Source organism: Asterias amurensis, chromosome 3 (assembly GCF_032118995.1).
Source record: "Asterias amurensis chromosome 3, ASM3211899v1".
Classification (NCBI taxonomy): domain Eukaryota; kingdom Metazoa; phylum Echinodermata; class Asteroidea; order Forcipulatida; family Asteriidae; genus Asterias; species Asterias amurensis.
In genome coordinates this window covers 18,375,980-18,394,711 of record NC_092650.1, presented here as the reverse complement: position 1 = coordinate 18,394,711, position 18,732 = coordinate 18,375,980, and the positions used below count along the sequence as shown (strand labels likewise).

At 40.9% G+C, this 18,732-nt stretch overlaps 1 protein-coding gene across 1 annotated transcript; it reads right to left on the bottom strand.

Annotated features, from left to right (window-relative positions):
- Window positions 1-6,504: 6,504 nt before the first annotated feature.
- Window positions 6,505-17,010, bottom strand: LOC139934536 (homeobox protein Hox-D11-like). The gene is made up of 3 exons (XM_071928792.1): window positions 16,587-17,010; window positions 7,206-7,363; window positions 6,505-6,633 (listed from the first exon to the last, which is right to left on the bottom strand). The coding sequence occupies exons 1-3, from the start codon at window positions 17,008-17,010 to the stop codon at window positions 6,505-6,507; spliced, it is 711 nt and encodes a 236-aa protein (XP_071784893.1).
- Window positions 17,011-18,732: the final 1,722 nt, after the last annotated feature.

Genomic DNA, 18,732 nt, shown 5'->3' with positions numbered 1-18,732 from the left:
GTTCCTCTGCTGGGAACCGTACCCATGCAGCACTTCCCCGTACCTCAAAATATATTCCATTCACCTTTCCGCATACCCCTGGCCACTTGAGATGCCTCAGGTTTATTTTTGGAAGGGGAAAACCCCCACTTGCTCTAATATCCACACGGTTATCACGGTGCAGCATCTTGCTTTATTATGATTCTACCGGATGGAGGCAAGACTATACAGCTTCCTGCTGATTAATTTAACCTTGCTATATTCACCATACTATTATCGTCTCATTAACCTTGACAGTGGGCTCAGCTGTGGAAAAAAACCCGTCCACAAATGTTTTACTGTATTAAACGGGAATGAAACATCTGTACTTATTGACCACTGCGTTTTGTATTCTGTAAACTAATTATTACAGTGCTTTGCTGGTTTTGTTTTTGTGCTTATGAGTTGCCTCTGCACTGGATGCTGGCTCATGGGACTGTGCTACAGCTGAAAACCACAGATGTAGTAGTAATATTAATTAGCTGTTTAAATAAATACTAACAATCACTGTGCCGATGGTGAGTAGCTTGTGTTTGTTGTATATCTTTATCATGCTGCCTCCATCTTTGTCATGTTCCTCGTATCGAATAACAACAATGAATGCAAATAATCATTTTGCGAATAGAAACCAGACTATTTTGGTTCTTCCAGCCAGCCTCGGTTTGGTAACATTGACATAAATGGGAGAAATTCAAGATGGCTGCACCATGATGAAGATCTATACAAGATGTGTATGTTATTTTCTTCATTTTGGTGTCTTTGTAACAAAAATCTACCCTCGATTGTCGCTAGCTGTGCACATTATTTGCGCTGTCTGCATCCGACTTGGTTGTTTTCGCCTTGTCCCCCACTAAACTTACATCAGAGGTCTCCATCTACAAGAATATTAAATAGATTCGCTAAATTTCCCTCAGGCGATGCCTAAGTTCATGTTCTTAAATTTTTATTCCACCCATGTGAACAAAAAAAGTGTGATAGTGGTTATTGGGGAATTGACACATTCCTAGGTTTATTGGGGAAGCATTCTGGAGCACTCTACAGGCTTTTATCGATGACCTTTTTTGCAGGTGTTGTCATCAGGGGTACAAAGCAGACCCTCCTTGTAGATTTTCGTGGAAAAGACAGAGTGGCCCAATACAGGAATCGGGAAACAAAGCACTGAAATGTGGTTGTTGACTGCTAAGAAATGAGAACTTCAAAGATAATAGAACCGCCTCTAGCTACCTAGCAATCTCTGTGGTACAGTTGGTAAGACACTACTCTAAGAGCCCGGTCACACAGGCCCCGATAACGATAACGATAACGAAAACGAGAACGATAAAAATGCACGCCCTCGATTGGTTGAATGAGCGTGAGCGTGTTCTGCGTGGAGCAATTCAACCAATCGCGAGCGTGCATTTTTATCGTTCTCGTTATAGTTCTTGTTATCGGGGCCTGTGTGACCGGGCCTTCAGACCTATTGCAAAGGTCGTGGGTTCGAATCACACCCAAGTAATATCACAGATCTCGGGGAAAGACCGAGTACATCACAGTGCTAACACACATCGGTGTTTATGGTAAAAATTGCTATTCTTTATCCCCGATGCAAATGTCCGTCCACCACAGATCATAGTTCACTTTGTATCCCCTTTCAAATGTTTTCCTTCAACAAGGGTGTGGTTTGGGTGCAACGGTATCCTCGCTTTGGACAAAACATTGTAAAAAGATACACTGAAAAATAGTTTTATAAGAATTTTTTGAGCAAGTCCTTCACTGTGTGATTCTCAATGAGAAGCCTATATTGACGTCAAAACGATACTACAATTATAAAAAGTGAAAACTGGGGTCACACAAAGTGTCTGGTTCGGTAGCTATTGATGTACCACGACCGTCTGCAACACCTGAATGCCAATGGTGCGTTGTGCCATGACCTCTCGAGTCAAAAATATGCACACACGCGCGAGTCTAAATAGTTTTAACAGTTGTCCAATGTTGAGAAAGTGCTCCTGGAATTTGTTCCGGAGCGCGTGATCCCCTTGTGTATTTACCCCCGGGGATATTGCTCTTGTCACCCCCACAACTTCGGGCACGCGACACGGTGACTTCTGAATTTTTGTGATGAGTTCGTGGTGATGATGATGGTTGAAGGGATGATGGGGTGGTTTGGAGACGAATCAATGCGGTGATCGCAGCGGGATACACGCTCTGATGTGCTGATCATTTTACGGTCAGATCCTCTGGTGGTGTGTCGCTCTTTGAGATGAAAGATTATCATTATTGCCGTAAAACGAGCGCACGGGTTCGTGGTATTTGGAGGGGGCAGACTATAGATCATGGGCGTCACCCGAACTAAATCAAAGAGCAATCAATTACATAGAAAGTGTGGCTTGCTAAACTAAACTCATTTTTTTTTTATATGAAACTTATAAGTTTCAGCAAGCAGAGAGTTATTACAGATACGGAGCTAGATTTTACAAAGTAATATCATGATAACTTACGACTGTCCTAAGTTAGGCTCGTCCTAACTCGAGATAAGAAAGACTATACTGGACACGCTTGGTAATAATTATTGTCAAAGACCAGTAATCTCGGTGTATCCCACCATATGTGTAGAATAACAAAGCCATGGACATTTGAGCTCAATTATTGGTCATCGAAGTTGCAAGGGAATAATGGAAAAAACACACTTGTTGGGATGGGAACGAGAGGAAGGTGGCAACACAGGAGCACGGAAAGAAACAAACTGGAGTCGGACATCTTTTATAAGCAAAAGTATAAAATACTTTATTTATGTGGAATATAACGTAAGCACAACTTGGTAATCGTATTTAAAATATACTTTGTTTTCAATACAGAAGTACAAAAAGCAGTACAGTTATAATCAACGTGATAAAAAGCACGTTTAATAAAAGGCATTATAGGTACTTACATGGAATGTGAAATTATTACTATAGTTACGCAAAACTTTAAGGCACTTTTGTTTCAATAAAAGGGTTATACCAACTAGGACCAAAGCATAGCTGAATACTTTTCTTTCTATTTCTGTCAAAAATAACTTTCACGTGTTTTCTTTTCCTTCTTCTGAACGTTAACGGACACAGTACAATATGACACGTACAACCTTTCCTACATCAAAGTTTGTTACAATTTGACAATCTTAGCTATGTGTAAATATAACGTTGTCCTTGGACACAATTAATTTTACAAGCTTTAATGAACTAAGAAAAATCTTTGATTAACTTAAACAGTTAACGAATGGAAGGACTCCCCCTTTTTCAGAGGGTATTTTACCCCACCGCGTATAATGTATGAGTGAGGTATACACGTTCAAACTGGGGACATAACAGACGGACAGTAGGAGGTTCGCGATGGCAGCAGGCGTATAAAACACACTTGTATGAATTGATTGCATTTCAACGTAAAAGAATATCAAACTTGCTCCCCAACCCGGCCCCACCACCATCTCACTGTGGCCAAGGACCAACTTAAAGTAGTCGTTATGCTATACCTATAAATAATAGGCATAAAAGGGAGCTCAAACCTAAAGGTAATCGGACATTTTCATTCCACTATCACCATTATACTAAACCATGTAAAATTAAAGCCGTTAATCATTGGACCTTCAATGGATCTTGATGATTTTCAGCACACAAAGATATCAATCATATTTGTGGATAAGTATATCACCTTTGCTCACAAATAATGTTACAGTATAAAGTCAACAACGAACAGACAACAAAACAGTCATCTGGTGGAAGGTTTTTAAAACCTCCAAACAATCCTCAGAATGTCTGTTTTTGATAATTATAGCAAAAAATACAAAATGCAATTAAAATAGAAAATGTACAAAGAATAGAAACAAGATTAAAAAGCCTCTCTCATACTACGACAGACTAATCTGGCAAGACCGTAAAAAAAAAAACATGTTTTAAAAATATTAACAAAAATTCAACACTCTAAAAACGAAGAAACTCGACCAATACTGACCGGAATCACAGTTTCTTGGTCAAAACATTATCATAAACGCTTTCTCGTTGGTTAAAACTGACATACTGTTCTCCGACTGGGTCAAACCATAGAGCATTGATGGTCAAGCTGAGACACATTGTTCCTGTACGGTCAAACTGACATGAAAACCGCATCAGAAGTGTGAATTAAACTAATTTTTCAGATCCCAGGTCGGATTTTGTTATTCATTTCGTCGCGTTTCCAAAAGTACCATTGAACACCTGTCACACCATGGAGAGCTCCCATGGTCACTGACAAAAACACGTGTCTCTCCATTTAATCCGGGTCACTTTTACAATGGAATCTTTGTTTTTTCATCCAAAGCTTTTATCGCGCACTTTAAATCATCTCTATACCTCCAGACTCTCGTTGCAAGAGCGGGTATTCTCGTCGAAACTCGGGAGAAAAAAAGGTCTCGAAAAAACCCAAACTATGGTTTATTTACTTAAACTAAGAACTTTAGTTTAATCATCAGCTTTCGCTACATCTACTTTTTCAAAACAAAAATGCAAGCACTGAAAAAATTGCTACCTCTAAGAACACAAAATAGTATCTATTATTAGAAAAAGATACTTTTCATAAAATTCATTTATATTTTTTTTATCTGTACATAAATATTATTAAAAGCTTGCAGTAGCACCGATAATCACGATTACATTAACAGATACCTATTTTTTCGATAATAATGTCTCACTAACACTCTTTTTCCTTATTTGCATATTTAGCGCGCAAAATTTGTTCACAGAATTCCGTTGGTTAAAGTAAAAATTGTTTCAATAAAAAAACGGTGGAAAATATGGTTAACAAATTACTTTGTAGTAAACACTCTACCGTCAGCAATGCCAAACACTTCCATTGACGGGTAATATACAATAAAGATTTGGAGGAAGTCTAATAGTTCCTTCCTCATCTTAAGTTTCGCCAGTAGGACAGGTTTGGTTTCAAAAAATGGTAAGGTTCCAAAGAACAGGAAGTTAAAGCAGGAAATATCGCGTAAATTTCTGTTTTGTTTATGTTTCTTCTCAAAACTATAGAGTTATCAAAAGATGCACTTTCACAAAAAACGAACAATGCTGTATTTTCCAGTAGTGTCCCATGTCTTTAAAGACACTGGACACTATTATAATTGTCAAAGACCATTCTTCTCACTTGGTGTATCTCAACATACGCATAAAAATAACAAACCTATGAAAATCTGAGCTCAATCGGTCGTCAAAGTTCCGAGATAATAATGAAAGAAAAAACACCCTTGTCACACGAAGTTGTGTGCTTTCAGATGCTTGATTTCGAGACCTCAAGCTCTATCTGAGGTCTCAAAATCAAATTCGTCAAAAATTATTTCTTTCTCGAGAACTACATTACTTCAGAGGGAGCCGTTTCTTATGTTGTTTAATACTATCAACCTCTCCCCATTACTCGTTTCCAAGAAAGGTTTTATACTAATAATTATTTCGAGTAATTACCAATATATCTAGTGCCTTTAAGCGTCATATTCGCCAATAGCGATGTGACTGCGGGTACCAACCGCATACCGGGCCGCAGCATGTAAAAAAGGACACCAGCCCCCAGAAATCTGGGATCATGAATCGTTCCCCGGGTTCAATTATTTATGAGTGGTACGGTTATTTACATCCTACGAAGGGAACCCTATCTCAAAATAGTTGTATACTATCAACATCTGCAGTACTTCTTTAAGTAAGATCTTAGGTCATTAATTTACCAGTGGATTATTCACCAGTACATGACCCTATCTTTAAACCCTATAAGTTTACATTCAACCACTAGAATATTGTTTTCCCTCACTTCACACCAGCTGCTGTATAATACAAGACACTTTCTAGTCCATAATGTTTTGTTTTTTTAAAACCACTTAAAATCCTGTTTAGATCCCAGCGTATAAGGCAACGTGCATCATGGACCTTTCTCATGCAACCATCATCCTGGTCATTCCCTTTGATCAAATAACAGTAACGGATGCTACTCTTCATTGTACACAAAGGAACCAGACTATTTTTCCTTCTAGCCTCGGTTTTGTTACATTGATCTGAATGGGAGAGAACTCAGATGGCTGTACCATAATAAAGGTGTATGGGGCCCGATCTTAAAACTATGCTAAAGCCCAAAACTAAGCATGAACCAATGGTGCTTACCAGTGAGCTAAACTACCATGTCACTTGTGCGGTTTGTTAACCTGCCTCCATCCATAGCAGATATTTGCTTCGCTGAAGCAGTTCTATAAAAATGGGCCCGAAGTAGAATAAACTAAGGAAACAGAGGTTTAACAAAGGCTATCTTTTCTATTATACTTTAGCATTGAACTTGGCGATGCTTATCAATACTGTTGTTTGTATGATCTTTTCTTGTATTTTCTTATTCAAAGAATTTGTCATTATGGCAATCCTTCATTTTCAATTGTGAAGTACATTTTGTTTCAACTTGTAAAAAAAAATGAGTGGATTTCAAAGTTCTTAGTCATTCCTCCAGAATAAACTTTTGAGCTTACTGGGCGGGGTCGTAGAACTTCATCGCCAGTGTGGCCATATCCCGCTGCATCTGTGCGTTCTCTCGCTGTTCCCGTTCCACAGTGCGTTTCAACTTCGTTCGGCGATTCTGGAACCAGATCTTCACCTGGAAATATAAGAGCATTTTGATTAAATAAGTAATTAAATAACAATTTGTTGCACCCCCCCCCCCTTTCACCCAATGCTTAAAAGTAATATAAAGAAATATATTATAAAAAAAGGTTATGAACATTGACGTGCCCCTTTAAAAAAAAAAAAAAAAAAAAAAAAAAAATACACGTTCCAATTACTCCACTTGAATTTATCAAAAAAGGAATTGAGATAGCGAGAGAAGAAATTGAATTGAGAGAGGTGGGGGAACATGGTGATGGGGGAACTAGTTGAGATGGGGGGGGGGGTTAATAAAACAGAGGGGAGAGTGATTGTATTCGGGAATGATTTGAGATAGAGAACAAATTGAGACAAAGAATAAATTGAGACAGAGAGAAGAAAATGGGATAAAGAAAGGAGTAGAATGAATTGATATCGAGAAGGAATTAAGAAAGGAGAGAAGGAATTGAGATCGAGAAGGATTTGCGGTAATAGGAGAAGGTCGAATAGTATGACTATAGAGTTTGTATGCTCATTTTAGGGGTGACGCATCCTTCAATTTTTGTTTTTGTTAAATATTATACTGACCTGGCGTTCCGTTAGAGTCAGGACCTGGGAGAGCCATGCTCGACGCTCTCGGCAAGGGTACATGCTCCGTTCGAACTCACGTTCCAAGTGGAGGAGCTGGAACTTGGAGTAAGGGCGACGCTTCGGTCGCGAGCTGCCAGATTTCAGGGACGTGGACACTGTATAAACACAAAAGATAATACAAAAATCATAAGAAAAATGTGTCAAGATAGAGATAGTCGGCAATAAATATTTCCCTCTTTTCCCGGAAGGAAACGTCAGGTTGTAGAAACCCAGAGAAGATATTTTTAAATTATTGCCCTTTGTAATAAAAACACAGCGGTTTATTTTTAATATGATTTTTGTTTGTTTTCATATCTCCTCATAATGAATTCAAACCAAAACAAAAAAGACCTTCACCTTATAAAGCAAAGATACGGAAGTGAAGAAAGTACAGCAGAATAGGCCGTGTCCGAAACGGCGACTTCGGCTACAGCTACGGCTAGATCGCGCGCGTCTGCCTATTCTTCAACACTGGTAGACGCGCTGATCTAGACGTAGCTGTAGCCGAAGTCGTCGTTTCGAACACGGCCTTATTCTTTCATTTAGTTCCAGCAACTAGTTTGCTTTCCGTCTAGATGTCTGTGCTATAGGAAGGCTTGACATTGCAAGTTAGTGGCCAAACTTGTCCTAATGCTCACGTTAGTGTGAGCACGAACTTATGGGCGGATAGATGATTGAAAACTTAATAGTAATCAATCTCATCCCGCCCCAAACTTTATCCGATCCTTCCAAACGTTTTTCTTTAGAACTGAAGGGTATAAAAAGAACCAAACAAATTAGACGAGAAAGTAAAACAAGGAAATTGCTGAGCAGTATTTTCTGATCAACGGCTTTGTGAACACCTGTTTGACTTTCATCGCGCCGTCTGAATACCTGTATACCCAAACATCGTTCTCCATCCTAACTTGGTGAGTAAATGGAACCAGACTATCATTGACTCCAGACTTGCTTTGGTGACAATGAAGTTTGAAATAGATTAGACGAGGCTGGTCGATTAAGCCCCTCCCCCACCCCAAGCAAACAAAATGGAAACAAAAACAAGATTGGAAATTATAATATCTGGCTTTCCCGGCACTAGATGATACTTTCAACTTTCGTTGAAACGTTGAAAAAGAAAATCAGCGATGAGGCTTTTTTTTTATTTTGGCTCTCCTCCGTCTCTCTTTCTTTCAAGACAATGTTCATACTGGCTTGCACTTTCTGGTTAATTTACCGTAATCATCGCACCCATGTTATAATGAGCGGAACGGTGATGCTAACGGCAAGGGTACAAAACCAGGGACCTGTGGCGGCCACTTGTGACGAGGAATTTACCCGGGTCCGATCATTAAAAGACGGGACGCGCAGTCTTCGAATTACAGGCAGAACTTGATATCTGGATTAGAAAAAAACCAGGGCGGCTAAGGGTACAAGAAAAAAAAAGTGTCCATCCACGTGGTGGCCATGTGCGTTTGGGTTGTAGCCACAGGTGTTTGGTGGTGTTGGTGTCTTATTGGGTGCTTGTCCGGCACGCGAGTCCGGTATAAGTGTGGTTGCCGGTTTGTCCCTCAGGCAGGCATCCCCTGCCGATGCATTAGTGGGTATTACGGGTTCCTTCATCAGGGTGCGAGTGGACCCTTGATGGGTAGCTGCTCATCCCCCTAACCACCGCAAGTAGATAAAGTTCAAAATCTCATCTCCCCTGAGGGATAACACCACAACTCAACTGTCCTCTGTCAAGAATGTTTTTGGTCATTGACTTGAATTTTTTTTGACCACCTGATCTCGGTTGATGGAACCATACCTCCATTACGGATCCACGGGGTGTCGATAGCGAAAGTGCTGTTTACTTTCGGCTACAGAATGACAGGGGTATTGGTTAGGGGCTTGAGGGTGAGCTTTAGGGGCACGTGCGCGGGCCTAGCTTATAACTAGACAAAGAGCACACAAATACGTCGTCAACAACATGGGAGTGGATTGCTGCCACGCGACCGGCACTCGCCGGGCGTGCTGCCGACCAACGTATGCACTAACGGTCCCCCTCATACCTTTACAACACACTTTCTACTCAGTCTGCCTCAATGACCATAGAGAATTGTCAGTTCGAAAGCATTGTTTTTATGTAATGACCGTGAAATACAAAAGAAGCCTAAAGTGTCGACATTGTGTGGTAAAGCAGCCCCTAAAAAATAGCTGCACAGAGGTAACATTCGAAATAGTAATGACCTTCTTCGACTACACAAATTCTCCCCAGGCTGAACTAGAAACGAGAGGGTGTCTCTTAAAACAGACGGTGAGAATAACGACGACCAGGACAATAATGACGATTGTGACGACGACAACAACGACAACTACGTTGACAGACGTGAACGACAAGAACTTCTTGTCGTCGGCGACGGTGACAAGGGCTGTGTGAATACAGACAAGTAGCTTTGGGCCGAATTTCATGGAGCTGCTCAAGCACAAAAAGTAGCTAGGCGTTACAAAGAAATGCTTACCAGAATAAGGTTCCAGCCAAACTTAATATGCCACAATGTACAATGTGTGACTGCCTGCTCAGCTAGTTCTGCTATAAAGCAGAAGAAATGTTAAGCAACATTTTCTGCTTGAGCAGCTCTTTGAAACATGGGCCCTGGGCTATTTAGAAGAAAATTGTCAAGTTGTACAGAATCGCAACACCAGTAGGCCTACATCATTATAACAAAAGGTCAGAATGTGACAATGCAGCCACGCAGTGAATGTTTTTGCTTTCAAACTATATGGAGAGTTCGGTCAAAGGTCAACACCGATTAGAAATGGGAAAGCCCCTCGAGGATAAATCAGATGCATTTCCAGACAAACTACAAGACGTTTTTACTACGATGTCGCCGATGGGTCACCTGGGGGAGCAGACCCGTGTAGAGTGGGGCGGGGAAAGGGAGGTATGGGGGTGGGCCAGGATCGAGTAGCGGAATCCCCATAGGTTTGATTTTTTTTTTAAAGGAAGGATCATAGATTTTTTGGGAGCCAAAGTAAAGCTGATTTATTATGCAGAAATATGAGCCGAATATGTTATAACAGTCACATGTGAGGTTTATGCTGAATACATTGTCTGCTTGTTTAGAAAACGGCAAGAAACTGGTCACCGTATTTTCACAAGACTCTGAGAGAACATAAAATCCATTCACGTTTAGAGAGGTGACAGCGGGTACCAACCGCTTCTCTGGCCGCAGCATTCGCGAACGGAAACCAGCCACAAGAAATGTGAGAAACGTTTCATGCATGAAACGTTTATCATAGTCACATGATTTGGTGTGAACAATATCAAAGGCTTTTTACAAAAATACACAGCTGCAGCTTTGTACAACAGCTGCAGTGCTTCTCAAAGTTTTCAATGTTTAATTTACCAATCTATATGACCCGATACCTTTAAAGTCACCTGGAAATAGAATTTTTTTCTTTCAAACATAAGAGTAAATGCTTACGAACAATAAAACATTTTTTTTAGTAATTGTTTGTCACGATTTATATGTTTAAAAAATATATAAAGTTGTTTGGGGGGCTGACTCCGCCTACCCCTCTTGTGACGTCAATCGAGGCAGACTTTGCCTGCAATGCGTATAGTAAACACACGTGCAAAGTACATGTACGTCCAAGTCGTGAGTTGGTACATTTCAAAAAGTGTTTTTTCTGCATTCAGCAGCAAAACACCTGGTCGGCATTGCCGAAAAAAAACATTTTTTTTTTTTTTTGAAACGTACAAACTCACGACTTGGTCCGTACATGTACTTTGCAATTGTGTTTACTCTACGCATTACAGGCAAAGTCTGCCTCGATTGACGTCACGAACAGCGCCCTCTCGGGTCGGGGTCTACTCTTAAATTTGTAAATAACATAAGAACTGATTTTTTAAAACCTTAGTTAACTGTTTATTCACATTCCACTCATCAAAACACATATTAGTGACAAAAGCTTTATTTTGAAAAAATACCACTTCCAGGTGACTTTAATGGACTGGTGAATGTTTGTCAAAAAAAAATACATATCTTATCTATTCAGTGTTGTGAGTCGCCTGATGAATATTAATTTCTGATTGAACAAGTCAATCAATCAATCGATCACAAACAAATTAATCGTTGGATAAACTGAGGGAAACAAAAACTATTAGTACACAATAAACAGAAACATGAGCGAATAAGGTAAAGAATAAGGTCAGTAGTATGCCTACACGTCAACATGACATCACTGTGAACAAAACAATATTTTAGTCCCAATTCCTATACAGGGGATTTCCCTGAGAATTCTGAAGGCGTTCTTTATCTTTTAACAGACACCTTTGATCATCAACAGACGCGAAAAGAAAGGCTGTGGTGTTTTTAAAACAAAATGGTTTATTTTATAGTCACAACAAAAACAAAAAAACCAACGCACATTAAAAGACTGGGGACTTTTTCCTTTTTTAATAATAGAAATCCTTTGTAAGAGTGATGGCTGGTTGTTGAGTTGGGTTACCCAACAATAAGGGCGTGGGAAAGAATGTACAATGCATGAAGCATTTTGACAGAGTCACCTCTCACGCGTTTTTAATATCTTATATTGAAGATTATCGGAAGAGAGACTTTGGCGCTTCTGAGTTGACTTGCCCGCATTCTTATCAAAAAGGTTTCCTGAGGTCGATTTCACAAAGGTAGTTCTAACTTAGGACTATGACCCTATAGGAGTTATTAAAGACTATTAAGGCAATGTTCTTAGTAAAGCAAGAAACTCGTCCCAACTCGAGATAAGACTATAGTCTCTACTCTTTGTGAAATCCCCCTAGATTCATAGACCTTTTCGCAAATACCATTGCGCAAGCGCAAACTGTCGAATGAGGTGCATGCTGGTCTAGCTAGCGATCAAATTTGATCGCTAGCTTGACAAGCATGCACCCCATGCCACGTCTATTGTGCGCGTATACCGAGTATTTGGCCTATGAAAAAGTAGTGTCTAGTTGTCCAGTCGTCTGCAATGAGAGATACATGTTATTGTGGCTGGTAGCCCGTTTCTGGGACTAAGCATCGCCACTTTCTCGCCAAGAGCATTGTGTGACATAAGGCGATTTATTACATTGAGGCAAGGGGGTTGGAAAGAAAACTCGTGTTCAATTATTAAGAACCTTATTCAAAGAGTGATATAGGCAAAAGATGTGCCAGTTCGACAAAATTCCCTAGAGCTATCCATGGATAAACTGTGCTTAAAAAGCCAGACTATTCTTACTAAACTCTACTGAACTAACAAGACGCATACAACTTGAAAATCATGTTATGTTAAAGCCATTATACACTTTCGGTAAACAGTATTGTCCAAGTCCCACACTTCGTGTATCACAACTTATATATAAAATAACAATCCTGTGGAAATTTAGGCTCAATCGGACATCGGAGTCGGGAGAAAATAACGGGAAAACCCACTCCTGTTTTCGCGCGTTTCGCCGTGTCATGACATGTGTTTATAACAAATCCGTAATTCTCGTTAACGAGAATTTATATTGTTTTACCGTTTTCTCAAAAAGTCAAGCATTTCATGGACTAATATTTCAAGAGAAGTCTTTCACCATTACCTTCTGTAAACCCTGTAAATTATTTGTAAATCTGTGAACTTTTTTTTTTTTTCTGTACCGAAAGGGTCCAATGGCTTTAACAGATAGCCCTTTTTTAATAGCATCGGTTTCTGGCCAAATGAGGCACCGGCTTTTGAATGAGTAAATGGGCACAGAAAATTGGGCCTTCAGATAATTAAGTGCAAAAAAAAATATGCTTAGCAGAAACAAGTTGATAGGGTTAACATTGTTTATGCGTTCCTTGATTATGTTTGCTTAATATGAAATTTTGCTTAGCACCACTTCCTGCTAAACAGCTTTACCACAACGGATCAAATGTCATATTTTTGTTGCCCGTAGTTTTGTGTTATAAACACCGCGCTAACGCCTTTAATGTTACTAAACAATATCCCCCAAAATCAATTTGTAAGTTCACAATGCGCTGTTCTCATTTCATAATAAGGCCGTTCGGAAAAAAATGATAGGCCCAAAATTGAACCTACGATGGCATTTTGACACCATTAGTTTAAACGGTTTGTTGATGGGCCACACCACTGCAAGACTTGTCTTTATTCTGATGGCTTTATATTAGTCTGTGCGGTTTTGTTTCCATTTCTCACTCTTGTGATTTATCGTTGAAGCGTGTTACGAAAGTACGCCCACAAACTCTTTATATAGCACACCTTGATTTATGGTCACCCAGCAAAACATGCATATTTAACATTACACGCGGCTCACCGCACGGATTCGACAACATTCATTCAACAACAGTTAAAGTGTTCCCAATTTAGTATACCGTTTATTGTGGCGCAACAAGTTCATGACCAAATATGGATATAAGATGATCCACTTGCCAACAAATATCGAAAACGAATCTGCAGTGGCAGTGGTTATGGGTTTTTGGTGTGACGTGTCTGGTAACATATCGACACGTAAAGCGCACATTCTACGGAGTGATAAGAGTCCAATGGTATTTTAATGGACTGTTGTATAAAAGACAGAACAAAAGAGCTGCTCTTTTACTTGGAATCCTCTTTTTGATGGGGGGGGGGGGCAAACTCAAAACGAAGTTTTGGACAACATCCTTGCAGTAAAACACAGGATTCCAAAACACATTGTATGCCTGCGTTGACTCTTGTAAATAATGAATACGAAAACCAAGATGGCCGATTGTGATGACGTCATCTAAGATCAACTTCCTTGCCCCCTTTTTTGACGGTATGCGTTTACATACCGTTCTTTGTCATGTTTATTGTTGTTTGGGGAAAATGTAAGCTTGCTGGTGGCATCTTTGGTATAAGTATCACTTACTTAAAGACGAATAAAGAGTTCTCAACATTGTTTGATTGATTAGTTTTTTGATTTGGTTTATTTATTTAAAAAAAAGTTTCGCAAATATCAAGACTTGGTTTCCACCGCGAATATTTTTTACTCCTTTTCCATCATTTTATTTCAAAGAGTCCAAACTGTCCAGCCACATAAAAAGCCACGCTCCGCTGCCGTTCAGTCGTAGCTTTAGAGATAATCTTACAAAAACACTGGACGTACGGAAACCGTCCGCGCGTTGACATCAGAGATCGGACTACGCCCCAAGGCTAACGGGATGCAAACGATGGGGCGGATCGGCTGCATCACTAGCCCACCCAGGGTGTGAGATTGCCCGAACGAAACCACTATACCCTAAACAAGAAAAAAATACAACTTCTATACAATAATATAAACCCGTTGTTGCCACATGTTCGAGCTCAAATTCAAGCAAAATGTTTTAATCCGACTGCCGACAGACAGCTCTAGAGGTGGGTATAATGGTTGTGTATTACGGAAGGTTAGCATGGGTATCTCTAGGGTTTTTTAGGTCGAGTTGGATCCTCTCAGTTAACACCCAGTATCTCTCCCTCTCCCTCTCTCGCTCTTCGGTCTCTTCCCCAGGGGTGACATATATAAGTGCTCGCGTGCCAATTCAGAACAGACACGCGCCCACCTATGCCTGGCTCACTGGGTTAGTCAGGTTGGTTTCCATCGTGAACTCTGCAAGTTTTTTTTTGTATGAAGAGAGACCCCAAAATAGACATTGGAACGCTGGTGGATATACGGCACGCGGCATCTTACAGTGGTTGTTGTTGATGGAGATTGTTGTAAGGGTTAGTTGCGGACGAGAAACGTCTCACTATTGAGCCTCATCGGATGACTATAATTAATGACAATGATTGCGTAATGATCACAGTTAGAATAAAAACAGAAATTGTACAAGACGGCTCGAAATGTTTTTTTTTTTACCTTGCAATGGCGCACCCACTGGACCACACCTCTTATATTATTTATGGGTATGTATTTTTGATCAAAGTTGTGAAATTTCCTGACAAAAAGTTCTACATTTGCTGGTAGTAAGTGAACAACTCAAAGACCGATCTAATCAGTTTGTGAGGCATTGAACAAAAAGAAAAGACATTTAATTTCATGTAACAATTATCGGCGTGCTTTTATCGGCATTTTCCGCGAAACCCGAGAGCAGTTCAATCAATCTTACTGCTATGTTATTCGACTCCCTGAACTGAAAAAAGGTCTCGGCTCACGCCATGCATTCCTTGTGAGCTTTTTGTGTACGTAGGCACGTCGACGTACGGCAAAGATATCGCTGAAGAGTCTGCCTTTACACTTTCGACCGACTGATTTATGTCATCGGGTTCAACTTCTCTTCTCCGCCGATAAACTACACCGATTGTTTAAAAAATGGGGACCCGTTTTTTGATATACAGCACACGCACTCTGATGCCCCTGTTTACAGTACGGCACGAGCCTACACGTGGCACACACTGTGCCTTGGATAATTGTCGACCCGCCGCCAGCCACGAATTGGCCCTCTATAAATTTCTCCGGGGCCTCTCGGTCCACCAGCAAGCAAGCAAGCAAGCAAGCAAGCACCACACCGCCACGGCACCGCCAATTACGGGGCACTCCGTGGCACACAAGGGCGCCGATGGGTGTCCAGAAGAGAATGGTGTCCCATGGGTGCGCACGGGATGTACAGCTGTTGGGAATCGCAGTCCAGGTCACCGAGGACACTTCTTTGCCATGCTGGGATGCGTGGATGGGGGTGATAGTTTAAGGGGTACCAGTCTGTGTGAATGAGCACACACACACATATACACAACCACCCTCAGCTTGAACTGACTTGAGATGAATTTATTCTATTTTTTTTTCGTCATACGACGATTCAAAGGCCTTAAGACGCCACCAGAAAACAAAAAGTGACGAATTTCAAATGCATAGATGTGAACGCAGGATAGTGCACTGTTTAGTAATTAATTAACGCTGCTAATTAACATTAATGAGGCAACTGCTCTTCACCGCTTGTTGCAAATTGTTCTATCATTTAGAGTCACATAACAGAAGAAAAAAACAACAACAAAGTTTTCCCAATGGATTGTCAAAAAACCCCAGCGTTTTTCAAAAGCCAGAAGTGTTATTTTGCTTTCAAGGGGGGAAACAATGGAGGCAACTGAAACAGCTCCCATTCCCGATGAATAACATTGAGCTTGACGGGTTAATTCAACAGCGATTATTCTGGTGAAATCATCACAGTGGCAAAAAAAACCAACACACTGAAAAACTACAAACCAAAGTGGCTTCTGCAAAACAGCTTCAAGACAGTGTTGTTGAGCAGCTGTTGCCCGATAATCCCCGCATACTAACATCTCTGAAAGATGCTCCGACATCTGACAGAGTAAGGGCCAGATGACATTGTTATAATATATTTATACATACAAAATAAAAATCAGTCCGTAAAATAAAAGTTTGCTTACCTGAATGTTCTACGGCTGATTCGTCGTCCATTAAAGGAGATGTGCTGTAGGGGGGTGCCTCCGGTGACTGAATGATGTCACGTTCTTGTTGGTCATCCGCGAGAAGAGCATCCGTAAAAGTGCTGGAAACTGTGGCGGTGTGGGCCGGGAATTTCAGGTGAGCAGATGAAGGGGAGCTCACGTATGATGCCTCGGGAGCTTGTAGGTTCTCGTAGTAGTGCTGATGTTGGCAAGACGGCACCACCGTATGATGACCGTGGGTCGTGGTGAACATACAGGAGCTCTTCACCGCCGGAGAATCCTCCCAAACGGTTGGGTTTCTCTCGAAGGTGTCGAACTCGCCGTAGTTCCGCAGAAGAGCTGGCTCTACGGTAGCGTCTGAAACCCCCAAGCATCGGGGCCTACTTGCCGGCCACTGCTGCATGCTGATACAACTTGTTCAAGACCCGCTTGTCCCGAGACGCTGTAGTTTGTTCCCGTCTACACTGTCCCGCAGCAATCTTGCTTTTGAGCGCTGGGTTAGTTTGGCTGGATACGCGTAAACAGAACCAGTTGCTAGCACCCACCAATCAATCATTACTCACTTCAGGGGTTGTATTAAAATTTAATGACAATTTTATTCAGCTGTTCTTAACCACGACAATCACAATTTTGCGCATGTAAACAAAACAAGTGTTAAATAGGCAATCTAAATTAGTCTCTTCATGTGCCGAAATTTCCAAGCCCAATCGCAAAATGTCCTGCCGAATTTTCACACCGATATTTCCGCGATTTAAAAATTTGCATCACATTCGCGAGAGAACGAACCTCCTCTCGGAGTAATTATGAAAGTCAAAACCGGATCGAATATCGTTTGAGTCATAAACATCAACTGGTTCCGTGAAAAGTACGACGTGAACTTTCGGCGAGGGAACCTTCACCTGTGGCTCGCGGAGATCAACTGGCAACATCCAAAGAAAGGAGGCGGAGACTAAGTGAGACGATCCCTGGCACATCACCGACAGAGCAGGCGGACATCTGCCATTCGCAGAGCCCAATTTCACCCTGGAAGCGGGATTTTCAAAAGGGGACCATGTCTGTTTTGCCACGGTGGGCAATGGTCCAAGCAACCGAGGAGGTTCAAAGACTCTCTTAGCGCCGGCATTGTGCCGGTGCGTCTTGGCCACTGCTCGCCTCAGCACACGCAGACTTTCTCCCGACATGAAGTGACGAAAATCAAATGTTTTTGTTTATATCTTAGTCTAGTTTTATTAAATTAAAAGAAGACTGTTTAACCAATCAACTGAACAGCTGATTTCGGCTGTGAAATAGACGTCTTGTAGCAGAAACACCCCGTATTGACATGGGTTGCATTTTACGTGACTGGGCGATGGTGCGTCAAATGGCGGCGCCACTGGCACCATTGTGTTGACTGAAGAACATTAAGTGTGATCACGTGGTAATCACAATGTAAGTACAATTATGCTTTTAATTGTTAGGAACACTCCATGAGAATCAACAATGTCACCATCGTTTTGCTGTTACTAACAAAAGAGAGGCAAAGCCGGCATCTTGGTGAGACAAACCCCCAACACTGTCAATTTGTTGGAAAATTGCTTCACCGTAAACAAATAGTTGATAAACTTTCGTTTTCCATGATTTTATTTTCAAAAAAGAGTAGAAGAAGGAACATAATATGTCTTTTCCAGCGTTCACGAAGGAGTACACAACAGCTGTTAAGTTCCCTGTGTTGCTCGACCGCGTCGGCGGTGCTTACTAAAACTCGTGTCGTTGCCATGACAGAGACCTCTAGCGATCCATGTTTTTGTGTCATGTTTCAGCACTCCTTGCACGTAATTTACACTCGATATTATCATTTTTTTCATTTGCAGACGACAAATAATAATTAATCGGCACTTGGATGCCATTTTCATCTCACTTGCTCCTTTGCCCGCTGAGAAATACCCTTCCGAAAGCGCGAAAACGGTAACTGAGCCCAGTTTGTATTACTAGAGTAAAGAAATATAAACAAACTAACATAAACTTTGCAGACTCGTCCAACAAGTTGATTTTATTTCGTTTTAAAAGCGTCAAAACACACCAATCTGTAGATTTTTTTCTTCAACAAAAATACTTTTCTGTGTTCTGGTATTATTTGAGTTAATTG

Coding starts and splice junctions, on each gene's coding strand:
- LOC139934536 (XM_071928792.1), bottom strand. CDS start 17,010: ATGCAGCAGTGGCCGGCAAGTAGGCCCCGATGCTTGGGGGTTTCAGAC. Junction 7,364..16,586: donor ATCAGCCGTAGAACATTCAG/GTAAGCAAACTT, acceptor GTGTTTATACAG/TGTCCACGTCCCTGAAATCT. Junction 6,634..7,205: donor TGACTCTAACGGAACGCCAG/GTCAGTATAATA, acceptor TTATATTTCCAG/GTGAAGATCTGGTTCCAGAA.